Source organism: Danio rerio, chromosome 14 (assembly GCF_052040795.2).
Source record: "Danio rerio strain M-AB ecotype USA chromosome 14, GRCz13ab, whole genome shotgun sequence".
NCBI lineage: Eukaryota > Metazoa > Chordata > Actinopteri > Cypriniformes > Danionidae > Danio > Danio rerio.
In genome coordinates, this window is record NC_141034.1 from 49,327,501 (window position 1) to 49,345,235 (window position 17,735).

At 36.6% G+C, this 17,735-nt stretch overlaps 1 protein-coding gene across 9 annotated transcripts in view; it reads left to right on the plus strand.

The window, feature by feature from the left end:
- Positions 1-17,735, plus strand: part of atp8a1 (ATPase phospholipid transporting 8A1) — a 332,891-nt gene that overhangs the window by 174,679 nt on the left and 140,477 nt on the right. For 8 of the 9 annotated variants that reach the window (XM_087281952.1, XM_087281950.1, XM_087281956.1 and 5 more), the window contains 5 exons: positions 1,568-1,617; positions 2,545-2,614; positions 4,597-4,681; positions 7,072-7,211; positions 16,326-16,464. In XM_087281952.1, the coding sequence (XP_087138078.1) occupies positions 1,568-1,617; positions 2,545-2,614; positions 4,597-4,681; positions 7,072-7,211; positions 16,326-16,464 (484 nt within the window). Of the gene's footprint in view, positions 1-1,567; positions 1,618-2,544; positions 2,615-4,596; positions 5,078-5,388; positions 5,682-7,071; positions 7,212-16,325; positions 16,465-17,735 lie in introns of those variants that run through there. The other variant, XR_015507850.1, reaches the window with a different exon arrangement.

Below are 17,735 nucleotides of genomic sequence, written 5' to 3' on the forward strand. Positions count from 1 at the left end.
TGCTCTCCGCTCTGAAACATGCTCTAATTCTGGACCCTCGGTGCAAAAAAAGACAAGACTTTATCATACTCGCACACCTCCAGAAGACACAGAGGCCATAAACAGCGATTAAAAGTTTTCATTTGCTTGTGCTCTGGATGACATTTATGCTTTATCAAAATGAGCTGGAGATTTCAGACTCTGTTCTCTGGGTTCTGACCAAGTTATTTTTTAACTGTGTTTAATTGCATTATTTTGTTTATGGTGTGTGTTGCAAACAAATCACAGCAATGCTAACTAGTGTGTGAATAAGCACTTGACTAGCACAAAACTAGTGTGTTTCTCAGCTTCCAAATTATGTAGTTATGTATATAATATAATAAAATTGATGTTTTCATATCAATATTCATTTACATACATACATACATACATATATATATATATATATATATATATATATATATATATATATATATATATATATATATATATATATATAATCATAATCGTTTTTTTTTATTTTCATTATATAATCATTTATTTATATATTTATTATTTACTTTTTTGTAGGTCACCACAGCAGAACGAACCGCCAACTATTCCAGCATATGTTTTTTTACGCAACGGATACCCTTCCAGCTACAACCCAGTCCTAATATAACTTATTATAATGTAATAAAATGTAATATAATAAAATATGGGCAAGGCTAGGGACAGCACGCTGTGGCAACCCCAGATTAATAAAGAGACTAAGCTGAAAAGAAAATAATAAATGAAGGAAAAAGTCCCTGCATCTGGCTGAGATCAAGACCTTTTACTACTGTAGGTTTAGTTAGCTGAAGTGATCCTGGGAGGGGGTAGAAATCAGGGGTCGTGCGAACTACTTTCAGATGTACTTTTCGATTTTAGGTGAAAAATCTAATCTTTTGGAGATGTCCAATAGATTAACAGGTACCGAAAAAGTCCACAGAGGGAGGTGATCACCAGAATGGGGAAGTCCCAGAGTAAAATGAGAAAATATGATACACCGGTGTTTTGGATTATGGAAAAACTCTCTACGCTGTTTTCATCTGTTTTTATATTAATTATTGTTTCTATTTTATTTATACTTGTCTCTTTTATTCATGTTTATGTAAAGCACTTTGAATTGCCACTGTGTATGAAATGTGCTATATCAATAAACTTGCCTTGCCTCATTATTATTTTATAATTATTAAAACATTTCATGCATACTTATGTTTATTATGGTCCACTCATTGGTTTATGATTTTTTTATTTATTATGATTTCACAGGGTAAACATTTATTGACACATTATTTACATTTATTATTTACTTTCTATGTAAAATCACCTTTGTAAATTTGTTTTTGGATGTAAACACACAATTGTCATCTCAACTTCAATTTGTGCCATTATAAATGTGAACCATGTAAATTGTAACATATAAGTTGTTTGTAATTCTAAAGTAATCCCTAATAGTAAAACCTATTATAGTGTACTAGTTATGATTGATCTGTTGCTTGATAATGGTTTCTTTAAAAATCTGTTTATCGTTTTTTTGATGATTTTTTGTCTTTGTTATTTACAGCTTGAAGCAGAGGAGAAATATGAATTGCTGCATGTTTTAGAATTCACAAGGTAAAAAATTCTCATATATTCCAATATTTCTCTCTTTTTATGAGTTCATCTCTACCATTTTCTATCCTACTGAAGAAAAAAAGGTCGTTATGGTGGCTGGAAATCCTTAAATTTGAAATCCTAGATTTGAAAAAGGCTTAGATTATCGATAAAGTGCTTGAACCTGCTTAAAAATGTAGTTATGCTGCTTACTAAATTTTTAAATGCAATATATATCACAAAAAATGTAATAGTAATGAATTATTTCAATAAAATTAAATGTATAAATATAAATGTTTGCTTTTGCAGTAAATGAAAACTTTGAAGTTTGTGCTTGTGCCTGTAGCATGATCTGTCTTTTTTGTCTTTGGTTAAACAGACAAGATGCATGGAAAATACACCACTTCATGAGTGAAATTAAAATAAAAGCAACTTTAAGATGAAGTTATTTAAGATTTTATTTATAAGAATAAAATGACTCATTTTATGCTGGATTTGGGGTAAACATCCAACATTTTCTTTGGAATATATTATAGAACAGTGTTTCTCAACCACGTTCCTGGAGGACCACCAGCAGTGCATGTTTTTGAGGCCTCCATTGTCAGTCACACCCATTACAGGTCTTTCAGTCTCTGTGGATGATCTGAATCAGGGGTGTTTGATTAAAGTGACATGGAAAATGTGCAGAGTGGTGGTGGTCCAGCAACGTGGTTGAGACACAGCTGTAGAATACTACTGTAAAACAAATATAAATATGTACCTAGAAAGTGCTTGAAAAGTGCTTTAATTGGATATTGAAAAAGCTATAAGAACCCTGAGAGAAAAACACTATGATTCCATGACACCATGCTATTACTGTATATTCAACACTGTATTCACTCATATTAGTGGTGGTAACGATGATGGTTCTGATAGTAATGCTGCTGGTGTTTGTCTGTTTTTTGACAGCACCAGGAAGAGGATGTCAGTCATCATGAGAACTCCAGCAGGAAAGATCCGCCTCTACTGTAAAGGAGCTGTGAGTATCAGTCTCTGCTGATTACTTGCATTATTTTTTTAAATAATGTATAATAATAATAAAATACTTAAAATACAGCGGGGGAAGTGAGAATAAAATTTTGTTCCTGAGAATAAAATTTCTAAAGGAGCTTTTGACATAGGATTGAACCAGATTTTGATAAAAATCCAAACAATACAAACATAAAAATAAAATAATAAAAAAACAAAAACTGAAAACTGTATCATGTAATAACAGTGAAGTAGCACAAGGAGAAAGTGCTGAACTACTGAAATGTGCTTTATACTTTATTTAAAAGCATTTTTTATTGATGGAAGTCTTAAGACGCGTCTCATATAGAGAATGAAGTCAGATGCATTGCTGAGGTGGGGTATTTACACAGACTTCAACAGAGAGAAAACTCTTGATAGTTCTGTGGGCCTCGTCTATCAAATCTGATTTTTATTCTGTATTTTATATTGGATTCAAGTCAGGTGATTGGCTAGGCCATTCTACAGCTTGATTTTCTTTCTCTGAAAGCATACACTGAAAAAAAAATATTCAGAGATGATTCCTTGAATTTACTAAAAGTTAAGTGGTTGTAAACAATTTATTTGGGCTAATTTTCGAGTGTATTTTTGCACATGCTTGTTAGTAGGGTACTTTGGCAGTGCCACGAAACTATGGCACCAAAATACTGGCGGTGCCTCTGTAGCTTCTAAAAGGTAGTATTGTCATTAATGGTTCTAAAATAAATAATGTTGCATGTGGAAAAGTCACTAAATCCTCACACATTTGTGCCGGCAAATAATCAAGACCATTTTATTTTGTTTTATTTTATTTTTATTTTATTTTATTTTATTTTATTTTATTTTATTTTATTTTATTTTATTTTATTTTATTTTATTATTTTATTTTTATTTTATTTTATTTTATTTTTTATTTTGTTTTATTTCATTTCATTTTGTTTTATTTTAATTTTATTCATTTATTTATTTATTTATTTATTTATTTATTTATTTATTTATTTATTTTTATTATTTTAATTTAATTTTAATTAATTAATTTTTTATTAATTAATTTATTATTTAATTTTTAATTTAATTTAATTTAATTTAATTTAGTTAAGGCTGTGGATTTTGTGCCTTGTTTTCTGATGCTTCAAACACACACCTGAATCATTTTATTTCTGTTCCTGTGAATATGACTTGGCTACATTGATCATGACAATCTCTTAAAAATAACAACTCACTAAAGTGAAACTTGAAATTACATTGGACTCTTACCTGATAAGACTGAAAAAATACAACAGATGAGAAAAACAAAAAATCGCTACAGGAAACACCTGGAAAACAATTATTTTTCCACTTCATATTTTGTTGAAAAAAATGTCTTCTTGTAATGAATTTCATTTGGTGTATTTTGTATCTTAATTTTAATGTCTTTTTTGTTGGTCAGTTATCTACAAAATAAATGAAAAAACAAATAAGATTTAAGGTGAAGTGACGTGCATCAAAAGCAGCTATTTTTGACGGCCCAAACACAAACTATTAAACAAAAGTGAAATATTCATCATTTAATAATAAGTGTTATAGTATTTCTGACAATTAGCTTTTTCGTAGATTTGAATTATGAATTACTACATTATCATGATACTACTTAGTATTGTAATACTTCAGCTGGTATAGTAAATTTATGGTATCGTGACAGCCCTACTTGTTAGACATTATAGTGTTTGCAATAGAAGCTAGCAGCTCTCTTTAGCGCTCGGATGGGGACTGATGGGAAAGATGTTTTTTTTTTTATATCCCATGTCATGTCTTAGCTGTTGTGTAATGCATTAAACCCGGATGAAATATTAACATGTTACTATAAATGTGTTCATGGGAGAATGTCGAATTAGTCCGACATATGCTATCACTTTCGGTTTTCCTGTGTGCTGCTTTGGCTGATTGTGTAGAATGCAGAGCAGGGGAATAATGCTCTGTGTTTCTGTCTCTCAGGACACCGTGATCTATGAGCGATTAGCAGACAGTTCCAGATACAAGGACATCACCCTCAAACACCTGGAGCAGTTCGCCACCGAGGGTGAGACGCATAAACACTGATATCTTTATGGGAACTTTCTATAGACGTAATGATTTTACGCTGCACAAACTGTATGTTCTGTTCTTCTACGGGTAAACCCAAACCTCACTGGAAACAATCTGTGTTTTTGTGTTTTGAGAACAGTTGTTTACATAATTCTGTTTGTTTTATGTGCTGTTTTTGTCATGGAGACAAGGTCAAAAATACTGGTATTTCTATACTTATAGGCGCATTTGGAAGGGAAATGTCCCCACAAGGTCAGAAATTAATGGTATTTCGATATTTATGGGGACACTTGTAAGGAAAAATGTCGCCATAATGTCTGAAATCACTGGTATTTCTATATATATGGGGCATTTTGGAGGGGAAATGTCACCACAATGTCAGAAATGACTGGTATGTCTTTTCTTATGGGGACATTTGGAAGGGGAAATGTCCCCACAAGGTCAGATATGACCTGTATTTTGATATTATGGGGACACTTGGAAAAGAAAATGTCCCCACATTGTCAAATGATGGATATTTCTTTACTTATGGGGTGTTTTGTAGGAAAAATTACCCCACAATGTCAGAAATTAGTGGTATTTATGTACTTATGGGGCGTTTTGTAGGGAAAATGTCCCCACAATGTCAAAAAATACTGGTATTTCTATACTTATGGGGACATTTGGAAGGGAAATGTCCCAAGGTAAAAAAAAAAAGACTAGTATTTCTATACGTTTGGGGACATTTGGAAGGGGAAATGTCCCCACAAGGTCAGAAATGACCTGTATTTTGATATTATGGGGACATTTGAAGGAGAAAATGTCCCCACAATGTCAAATGATGGGTATTTCTATACTTATGGGGTGTTTTGTAGGGAAAATTACCCCACAATGTCAGAAATTAGTGGTATTTCTATACTTATGGGGCGTTATGGAGGGAAAATGTCCCCACAATGTCAGAATATACTGGTATTTCTATACTTATGGGGACATTTGGAAGGGAAATATCCCAAGGTAAAAAAAAAAAAAAAAAAAAGACTAGTATTTCTATACGTTTGGGGACATTTGGAAGGGTAAATGTCTCCAAAAGGTCATAAATTTCTTTACTTGTGGGGAGATTTGGAAGGAAAAATTCTAGCATGCACTGTCAAACACACACACGCTTAAACAAACATTTTCTCTCACTAACTCGCATACACACTCGCATATCACACACTTTTTCATACTCACATTCACTGTTACACACACATTCACTCACACAGTCAAACACACTCTCTCACACATATTACCTCTCATTACATATCACACATTCACATACACACACATTTTTTTTCACTTACATACACATTCATGCTCACACACACACACACACACACACTTGTTTACTCACATACACACACCCGTTCAATCACATATGATCTCTCTCTCTCTCTCTCTCTCTCTCTCTCTCTCTCTCTCTCTCTCTCTCTCACACACACACACAAACATTTTCACTCACTAACTCTCATACACACACATTACACACACTTGTTTACTCTCACAAATACTGTCACACACACACGTTTACTCGCATACAGTCAAACACACTCTTTAACACATATTTACTCGCATACAATGTCAAACAAACACTTTCACCAACATACACACTCAGACATCAGACACACACACACACACACACACACACACACTTATTCACAATCATACACTCACTAACTAACTCAAAGAAAAAATCGCACACATTCACACTTACATACATGTAAGCATGCACACACATTCACACTTACATACACATTCTCTCACTCACACCCTAACACACATTCTCCCACACACAAACACACAGTCTGGTATCTTCTTTCTCCTGTCGTTCTCCTCCTGCAATCCAGTCAATCACTGCAGGTGTTGATGCCAATAGTGTTTTAATCAAGACCAGCACTGCCCATGTTCATCTGAGTCACGAAAATCAAGAATAACTCATATCCACCACAATTAAACTGCATAGCAACCAAATTTCTAATAACAAAACTATGAACACTGAAAAATAATCCAGTCCTGTCTTAGCCGTTGTACAGATGTAACACCTAGAATAGGAGATAATGCAAGTCTAATACTGGCCCCTTTTATATGTATGTGCGTATATTTCTGTGTTTGCTTGAATGAACTGGCGTACTGCAGTACTAGAGTTTCTCTGGAGGACATCGCCCTCTACTGGATGAAGTGAAAAGCATCAGCTGAATAAAATCCTCAGGCAATCAGCAGCTGTTTTTGAACATCCTGTATGAATAATTTATAATAAGCACAGATCATCCACTCAGCTCTATTAGCTTCAGTCTAAAAAACTCCATGACTTTGTTCTCGGGGAAGATTAGAGGAAAGAAATGCTGATGTGTTTATGTGTGTGTATTGCAGGTCTGCGCACACTGTGTTTTGCTGTGGCTGATATCTCAGAGTCGTCCTATCAGCAGTGGCTGGAGGTTTATCATCGCGCCTCCACCTCACTTCAGAACAGAGCCCTTAAGATGGAGGAAAGCTATGAGCTCATAGAAAAGGTGAACTCCTTATAGATTGTCCAGTGTTTGTAGTTGGTTTCCATCAAGAGGTGCTTATACTATATACAGTGGGTCTTAATATAATACTGCATTAATTTAGCTTAAGATCACAGGAATAAATATTATTTAATAAGAGAAGATCTCTTGTGACAAATCTACACAGCTTCACAGAGGACTAAAATGTATTCATTAAAAAGTATCACATGTATCTTTACTAGGGATGTAACGGTATCAGAATTTCACGGTACAGTAATACCTCTGTATGAATGGCACGATACGGTATTTATTGAATCATTTACAGGAAAAACAAAACTAATGAAAATACTCCAAAAAAGTGCCAAAAGTGTCAATGACATACAAATTAGCCATCTATCTGTAAGCTTTGAAACAGGAACCCTCAATTTTTAAATTTTAATAACAAAAAATTATTAAACCATGTAAAAAAATAAAGTTTCAATTTAGTATTGTTGAAAACTCATCACATTCAACATTTAATAACTCACTCACTCACTTAGATAGAGATGGGTTTTAAGGAAAATTATCATATAACTATAATCTGGTAAAAGCTGGGATCTCTGGGTATTTACAATGTCCCCTGCAACAGAAAAAAACCCTCTCATTTGGGACTGAGGTTCCTGGGACAGAGATATGACTTGGCCCAGGTTGACAGTGGGTAACGTTGTGCATTGTCTTTCCCCCACTTGAGAGGACAAGCCATGAGTGAGATAGAGGTCTCTTTGTGGTACAAGTCAATGTCTGCATCAATCTGAACAGTGTGCTGTGTTCTGCAGTCCCCATGACTGTTATTAGTCGTATTCCCCAACTTGTATTTCACCACAGTCTGGCAGTGCCTGCATATCGTTTTTTTTCTTTGTCTGTCACCTTTTCTCCTTTCTCGTATCTTTTTAGAGAGAAACCAAAATGCTTCCACACATCCGATTTAAAACCCGCTTTAGGTTCGATCATCTCCAGCTCTTTTTCATCCCCGGTACTAGCAGCACACTCCATTTCTGCATTACTGGATCTGTAGCGATAACAGACCTCAAAGGATGATGGCCACGCCTGGGCTGATGGGAATTGTAGTTTTCGCTACCTCCCGTTCGCTTCATTCGCCTAAGCAAATTTTCTCAGAAGACCAATAGTTTTATTGAGTCATGCGACTACGGTAATATTGAAAAAAAAATACTATTGCGGTATGACGGTATTCACAATACCGCTACATCCCTAATCTTTACTCATTCAAATTAAGATTTAGAATTTTTTTTTTTTTAGTAAAGCTTGTTTACACAGTGCCAGTGTTGTTTTAATGGAAACATGTATAATATTCAGCTCATATTTATGATATTCAAAAGTATATAACATATTACAAGCAGCTAGCTCTCTGCAACTCTCACAGGGTTGCCAACTGAAGCTAAGCAGGGCTGTACCGGGTCAGTACCTAAATGGAAAGCTAGGTTGCTGCCGGAAGTGGTGTTAGTGTTAAGGCTCGTACACACTGGGATGCTTTTTGTTTGCGATTAACGTCAGAGTTTAACGAGACGTTTTTCCGGATTCAAACCCACTCGTTTTCACTGGCGTCAAAGTAGAGTATGAAATATCACTTCTTGACGTTAGATAGCACTACACAACTTCAAGTTTCTGACACTCCGGTTATAACACAGAAGAAAAGGCAGAGCAGAAGTTTACACCCTTGTTGATAAAGTTACTGGTGACTCGAACAAGCATGGATGGTTCAAGTAGCAGCTCTAGCGATGAAGAAATGATCATTGTTCTCCAGAGCAATAAGCAGCTCCACTTTCATATCGCCTCTGGGCATCTTCTTCAATGTGCGGTCGCATTGACAGTTTTGCTCTTGGGCGCCTCTAAGTGCTGTTTACTTTAACCACAGCAGCTCCGGGCACGTGAACAAAAGTGCCAATCTGATTGGAGGAGAAGGTTTTAGTGTGACACATCAAAACAAAAAAACAAAAATTTTCTTTACAAATGAGGCTTTTGCGCCTGCTGTTTTGCGTGCTGTTGTGCACGTTCACATTGGCACCCTTTATTTAGTCACAAGGCGTTAAACGTCGGCAGAAAACGCAAGCAAAAAGCATCCCAGTGTGCACAGGCCTTTAGTGGTGTTAGTTAATCAGCCTGCGGTCTGTGTGGGTCCTAACGCCCCAGTGCATTGATGGAGTCTCCATACTGCTCAGTGAGCGCTGTCTTTCAGATGAGACCTTAAACTGAGGTCCTGATTCACTGTGGTCGTTAAAAATCCCAGGATATTATTTAAAAAAGAGTAGGGGTAGTGGTTTAACCCCTGCATCCTGGCCAAATTTGCCCACTGGCTTCTGTCTGTCATGGCCTCCTAACCATGCACATATCATAATTAACTTCCTGTCTCCTCTTCATCAGTCAGCTGGTGTGGGGTTTGCGGTCATGCACAATATGGCTGCCGTCAAATCAACCAGGTAGACGTGGAATAAACCGCTTACTTAATATATTACATATGCACACACACAGTTGAAGTGAAAATTATTAACCCTCCTGTGAATTTTTTATTATAATTATTTTTTTTTCCAATTATCTCACCAGATGATGTTTAACAGAGCAAGGAATTTTTCACAGTATTTCTTATAATAGGTTTTTCTACTAGAGAAAGTCTTAAGCATTTCATTTTGGCTAGAATAAGAGCTGTTTTTTATATTTTTAAAACAATTCAAGGTCAATAATAATAGATAAAATCAAGACATACTGTGATGCAAACATGTAATTATAAGCACATAATTTATTGCATTTGGTCGGAAGTTTTCAATAGCGTTAAAAAGAAAAAGATGTTGATTGCCTCCAAAGAACAAACTTGGATAAAGTCTGCCAATTTTCTTTTCTTTTTGTCTTTTTTTATAGTTTCATAGTTAGTTTTGAAGCCTTGCCATGGAAATGAAAGACTGTTAACAAAAAATATATTACATTTTGCTTAAATGTCACTGGGATGAAATATTGAATTCATTTGCTCCTCGTGGTCCTCAGTGTAGCCGTTTTTTAAAACTAGTTAAATATGTTGAAATGAGAGTGAAATGAAGTTCAACAAAAAAATGAGAATTCATGCTGTGTGCATTTGCATAGTTTACATTGATATCAAAAAGACAAATGTTCATAAGTATGCCCAAGAGCTCCAATTCAAAACCGTTGCTTTGAATAGTAAAAAGATATTTTAAATGTAATTTTGTTAAAATAATTGCGGGTGGCTCAGTGGTTAGCACTGTCACCTCACAGCAAGAAGGTCGCTGGTTCAAGTCCTGGCTGGGCCAGTTGGCATTTCTGTGTGGAGTTTGCATGTTCTCCTCGTGTTGGCATGGGTTTTCTCCGGGTGCTTCTGTTTCCCCCACAGTCCAAAGATATGCACTATAGGTGAACCGAGTAAACTAAATTGGTTATATTATAAGTGTGTATGGGTGTTTCCCAGTACATGGTTGCAGTTGAAAGGGCATCCACTGCATAAAACATATGCTGGAATAGTCGGCAGTTCATTCCGCTGTGGTGACCTCTGAAATAGAGACTAAGTCGAATGAATGAATTGCAGCCTTGGTGAACCTAAGAGGCTTTCCATAAACTTGCCAACCCCAAACTTGATTTCAGGACATGTTTCCAGTTCTTCCTCAAACAATAATAGTTACAAAGTATATTAAGAACAAAGCAGCCGTTATGTTCACTTCTAACTGACTCCTCATCCACAGAAGCTCCTAAGGTCATTTGTCTTCCTAAGAGAAAGACGATGTGAGGGAAAAGTCATATTTCATCAATGACACTTGCTTTTAAAGCTCTGGGGAATATGAGGACAGTCTGGAGGTTATACAGCAGGCCTGTCTTCTCCTGTAGAGCTTCAGTTTGATCAATGAGAGCTGGTTTTCTGTCCGCACATGGCACCCTCAAAAAAAAAAACTCTTGGCTGAAAGTGTGAGGAAATACAGTGGAAGTCTGAGCTCTGGAAGTGCTCCTCAAACATGGCCAACCTCCATCATTAATCACCGACTCCAGCAGAGCTGCCAACCTTTCACAGAAAATGGATCTAATCAATCATTTGACACAAAAGCCTCTCGTCTGACAGGTGTAATGATAGCTTTCGGGCAGCAGGTGGCGACACTGGCACTTCATGTTTCTGCAGGTTTCTGTTAATATCAGAGGATCATGAGTTAAGCTAGGGATAGGACAAGAATCTCATGTCATGATATATACAAGTCATGTCAAATCCCAATAACAATATACAATTAAAGACCTCCTGTGAATTTTTTTTTTCAAATATTTCCCAAATAATATTTAACAGAGCAAGGAAATTTTCACAGTATTTCCTATAATATTTGTTCTTCTGGAGAAAGTCTGATTTGATTTATTTCAGCTAGAATAAAAGCAGTTCTTAATTTTTTAAAAGCTATTTTAAGGTCAATATTATTAGCCCCCTTAAGCAATATTTTTTTGATTGTCTACAGCAGGGGTCTGGAATCTTTTTTTCAGCAAAGAGCCGTTTCTGACTTTTTGGCAAACGCATTTAGTTAAAGAGCCATTGGGAACTTGCCCATCACCATTCATGAATGTTGTTTGAATTTACATGCTCTAGTTGTTTGCCCTTTATGGGGGTTCGCAATTCAAGTTCAGTTACTGTGCGTTCACACCGCCCTGGCAACAACACTGTCTACCTTCAGCTCCGGCTGCGAGAGCGTCAAAATTCACTACATTGATCTCATATTTAAAGGAGCTGTTGCAGCATATCATATCACATTGCTGCATAAAACATGCGTTCTAGCCTGAAAATGTGCACTTTTTATCAAGTTCATTAAGCAATGGAAGATCAAGCTGCATGTGGTGTGGCCTTGCTTCACTTAATTATCTAATGCGTCTATATGTCTGAAATATTCTGAAGCAGCAGTACTGTTTTGTATTGTCACTTGATATTCCCACTTCAAGGAGAAAAGTATATTACATAAATGCACATCAGGAACTCGCCAGAACGTTTTTTAGTGTATGTTCCTGTAAGAAAACATTGCAAATAATGGGAAATCCAGCGACCGAGGTAGTCAAACGCTGTTTCTCAATTCCAAGAACACAGAGAACGGACTTGTGTTCTTGTGAAGGTTTTGCCAGGTCACCTCGGAAGAACGTACTCAGGAGACCACAAGGACAGAGAACGTGTCCTCTGAGAAATGAGATGCTGCATTCTTCCTGATGGTCACATGACCTTCACGCATGTTTAACGGAAATGTATTTAAACATTACAGCATTTATACAACAATTTATTGTTTTACCCCTTTTCACAATATAAACTATGCATAAAGACCTTACAAATATATGTTCCACAATGCAAATCAGACAGATTAAAATTCAGCAAAGTAAACACTCTAAATGTACTTATGCCTTTATAAAGATTTTCATGGAAATGTTTATGTTCACAGTCTCATTTTAGGGAAACTCCTGAGGTAAATAAGTTAAATCTCTGAACTATAATAATAAACCTATATAAAATGCTGTACTTCCCACCTTCAGTCGCAATGACTTCTGGGACTTCTCGAGCTAGTTCGGTGCTCAAGTCTGCATCCATGAGTCCTCTATATCAAGAACCCATCAGGGAAGATTCACGCGTCCTCCGTTCTTGCAGTCTTGAGTATTGAAACTGAACTTTGACAGTTGATGATGATGTTACACGAGGATGCAAGATCTCTTAAGAACGCATATCGAGAAACAGCCATCACCTTGGGAACAACTGTTGTTGGAACCAAAGTTCACAGCGACTGTCAAGCGGTGGACTTCTTTTTTTTTTTTTTTTTTTTTTTTTTTTTTTAGCAAAATCTAAATATTTAAATCAATTTAGTGCTTTGATAACTAGAAATATTAATTTTTACCACAAAAAGTCTGTTAAACCAGGGGTGCCCCAAGCTCAGTCCTGGAGGGCCGGAGTCCTGCAGATTTTAGCTAGTAATTCTGACTTTAACTGCATATACAGTTATTTTCCACTCTGCAAAGGAAAGAGAAATAAATACAATAGAACAAAAATATGAAACAAACTGTGCTTTAAGCATCTTCACTGAAAAACAGTGAAAAAACACTTTAGCTGAAAAAGTCTTCAGTCAAGAGCAGTGAGGGATTTTCCCTTTTTGTTGTTTGATTAATGATAAAAGCAGACGGCAGCAGAAATATCGCGCTGTCACTTTAATGGGTTTTCTTTCACGTGTCTCTTGATTTTCAACTCCTTTGTTTATTACACAAATGAGGGTTAATTTGAATAATCACTAAACACTGGTTTTGACACCTATTTGACCATTAAAGTGCTCACGTTAAGATGACTTTAGATGTGTGCAATCTGCTTGTTTCAGTTTGCGAATGAGACCGAATGCTGATCGCATGCTTCTGACTGTGTGTGCGTGCAGCACACACACAGAAGCATGCGGTCTTTTGCGCTTTTAAGATCAACAAATGTGTACAACTGAAAAGGGGGCGGTGTATGATGCAATAATCGTTTATCTCGATTAATGCTTTTTCATAATCATTAGAAGCTAAAATCGAATTTTCGATTAATTGCACAGCCCTAGTTGAAACTAAACTTGGGGCACCCCTGGATTAAACGTACATTTGTGAAATATGAGGTTTGCAGGACACCAGCCTTCCAGGACTGAGTTGGGGCACCCCTGGATTAAATGTACATTTGTGAAATATGAGGTTTGCAATCAGCTATGAGGTCCTGCTTGAGACTTACTGGAACTTAAGAGTATTTAAACCTTGAAATTAAGGAAATTCATGTTTGTTTGTTTTTGTTTGTTTTTTTTTTTTCAAAATTTGAAGTATGAGCAACACGGTGGCTCAGTGGCACGAAGGTCTCATAACAAGAAGGTCACTGGTTTGAGTGATGGCTGGGTCAGTTAGCATTTCTGTGTGGAGTTCGCATGTTCTTCCTTCTGGTTCTCCAGTTCCCCCCACAGTCCAAAGACATGTACTATAGGTGAATTGAATAAACTAAATTGGCCATAGTGTATTTGTGTGAATGAGTGTGTATGGATGTTTCCCAGTACTGGGTTGCAGCCTGAAGGGCATCCACTGTGTAAAGCATATGCTGGATAAGTTGACTGTTCACTCTACTAAGGCAACCCCTGATAAATAAGGGACTAAGCCGAAGAAAATGAATGAATGTGAAGTATGTCAAACTTGAAAAAAATTAAAAAGAAATGGGTTTGACTTCCCCTGTTTTCTCAGATTTGACTTATCTCCATTTCTGAAGCGTAAAGCACAGAGTTTCTCTTATTTCAGGGTTAACATACTCTAAGTTTTGACTTTCTGAAAGCGGCCCCTGATCTCCACATTACTGTTCAGTTTACAGCACTCCGCTCGCAGTGTCTCTTTCTCTTTTTTTCTTCTTCTCTTTGGTGCAGCTGACTTTCCTCCACAGGGTCTTGTCAAAATCCTGTCCGCTCCAAATAGGATCACGGCTGGTCAAAGGGTCTGCGGGCTTCCTGAGAAAAACACATTAACAGTCCATGCACCCTTTTTTTCCTGTCACACATGCATTTGCGATCTAAACATGAGACACACTTTGTCTAATGGCCTTCTGCTCCTACATTTTGTTGGAAACCAGCGCCAGAAAAAGAATAATACAAGTTTACAGGTCTTCCTACAGCTGACATGGTTGCATGCATTTCATTGTTTAAAATCTAAACAAATGATATTTCATGCTCATGTATAGTTGAAGTCAGAATTATTAGCACTTCTATTAAATTTGAATTTGTTTACACTCACCGGACACTTTATTAGATTCTTTACTAGGTGACTAGTACTGGGTTGGACCCACTTTTGCCTTCAGGAAGGCCTTAATCCTTTGTGCATAGATTCAGCAAGGTACTTCCTCAGAGATTTGGCCCATATTGACCTGATAGCATCACACTTCAGATTTGTCAGCTGCACATCCATGATGCGAATCTCTCATTCCACCACATCCCAAAGGTGCTCTACTGGATTGAGAACTGGTGACTGTGGAGACCATTTGAGTACAGTGAACTCATTGTCATGTTTAAGAAAGCAGTCTGAGATGATTTACGCTTTATGGCATGGTGCGTTCTCCTGCTGGAAGTAGCCATCAGTAGATGGGTACACTGTGGTCACAAAGGGATGGACATGGTCAGCAACAATACTCAGGTAGGTTGTGGCTATTACACGATGCTCAGTTGGTACTAACGGGCCCAAAGTTTGCCAAGAAAATATCCCTCACTCCATTACACCACCACCAGACTGAACTGCTGATACAAGGTATGATGGATCCATGCTTTCATGCTGTTGACGCCAAATTCTGACCCTACCATCCGAATGTCAAAGCAGAAATCGAGACTCATCAGACCAGGAAACGTTTTTCCAATCTTCTATTGTCCAATTTTGATGAGCCTGTGTGAATTGTAGCCTCAGTTTCCTGTTCTTGGCTGACAGGAGTGGCACCCGGTGTGGTCTTCTGCTGCTGTAGCCCATCCGCCTCAAGGTAGGATGTGCTAATCTGCATACCTCTGTTGTAACGAGTGGTTATTTGAGTTACTGTTGCCTTTCTATCAGCTGGAACCAGTCTGGCCATTCTCCTCTGACCTCTGGCATCAACAAGACATTTGTGCCCCCAGAACTGCCGCTCACTGGATACTTTCTCTTTTTCAGACCATTCTCTGTAAACCCTAGAGATGGGTATGCATGTAAATTCCAGTAGATCAGCAGTTTCTTAAATACTCAGGCCAGCCTGTCTGGCACTAACAACCATGCCCCGTTCAAAATCACTTAAATCAGCTTTCTTCCCCATTCTGATGCTCGGTATGAACTGCAGCAGATTGTCTTGACCATGTCTACATGCCTAAATGCATTGAGTTGCTGCCATGTGATTGGCTGATTAAAAATTTGCATTAACGAGCAGCTGGACAGGTGTACCTAATAATGTGGCCGGTGAGTGTATATTGCATCATCAAAAATGATTGAAGACTTGTCCAACTGTTGTGCGATGAGTCAATTTATTGATTATTGTGACAGGCCTATTTGTTTTTTATTTCACTCTGCTTGGGTTTTGATTGAAATTGCGTGTAGTATGTATAGTATTATTCATAGTTTTGGTCTGTTCCTTCACAGAACCTGCAGCTGCTGGGAGCCACGGCCATTGAAGACAAACTTCAAGACAAAGTACCAGAAACCATCGAGACCCTTATGAAGGCCGACATTAAGATCTGGATCCTGACAGGAGACAAACAAGAGACTGCCATCAACATAGGTGAGGGGTTAACCTAGAACTGACTGCTTTTGCTTATACATTTTATTTCTTTTGGACCAGATATACTGTTGAGATAAAGAGGAAGTGAGGTGCTTGTTGTTATTTTAACTCTCTTTATTTCTTACTTTATTTTCCTTTAAGTCTTCGTTTGTTTAAATCTTTATTTTATTTCTTTGTTTTATTTCATTTTATTAGTTATAGGTGGCACAGAATCTCGCCTCAAGGCTTAAAATTATTTGCTAAAAAACGATTTTTGTTAGTTCATTCCACCTGCAGTAAAAATTGAGGTATGGGTTTTCTTAATTGATTAATATATATACAGTTGAAGTTGAATTATTAGCCCCCCATTCAATTTTTATATTTTTTGTATTTTCCAAATGATATTTAACAGAGCAAAGAATCTTTCTCAGTATGTCTGAAAACATTTTTTTCTTCAGGAGAAATGCTTATTTGTTTTATTTTGGCTAGAATAAAAGCAGTTTTTAATTTTTTTAAGAAACAATTTAGGGCTAAAATTATTAGCCGCTTTAAGCTATATTTTTTCTGATAGTCTACAGAACAAAACATTGTTATACAATGACTTGCCAAATTACCATAACCTGCCTAACCTAATTAGCCTACTTATACCTTTAAATGTCACTTTAAGCTGTACAGAAGTGTCTTGAATAATATCCAGTCAAATATTATTTACTGTCATCATGACAAAGTTAAAATAAATCAGTTATTCGAAATGAGTTAATAAAACTATTATGTTTAGAAATTTGCTGAAAAAAATGTTCTCTCGCTTAAACAGAAATTGAAAAAAATTAAAATAAACAGGCGGGATAGTGCTGTCGCCTCACAGCAAGAAGGTCGATGGTTCGAACCTCGGCTCAGTTGGCGTTTCTGTGTGGAGTTTGAATGTTCTCGCTGCCTTCATGTGGGTTTCCTCCGGGTGCTCCGGTTTCCCCCACAGTCCAAAGACATGCGCTATAGGTGAATTGGGTAGGTTAAATTGTCCGTAGTGCATGAGTATGTGTGTGTGGATGTTCCCAGAGATGGTATGCAGCTGGAAGGGCATCCGCTGTGTAAAAACTTGCTGGATAAGTTGGCGGTTCAGGGACTAAGCCGACAAGAAAATGAATGATATATATATATATATATATATATATATATATATATATATATATATATATATATATATATAATTTTATGTGTTTAAAACATATTTACTATTAATTAATCCATTCATTTGCATTTATGGTGTTGTAATTTTGACATATCTTTAATTC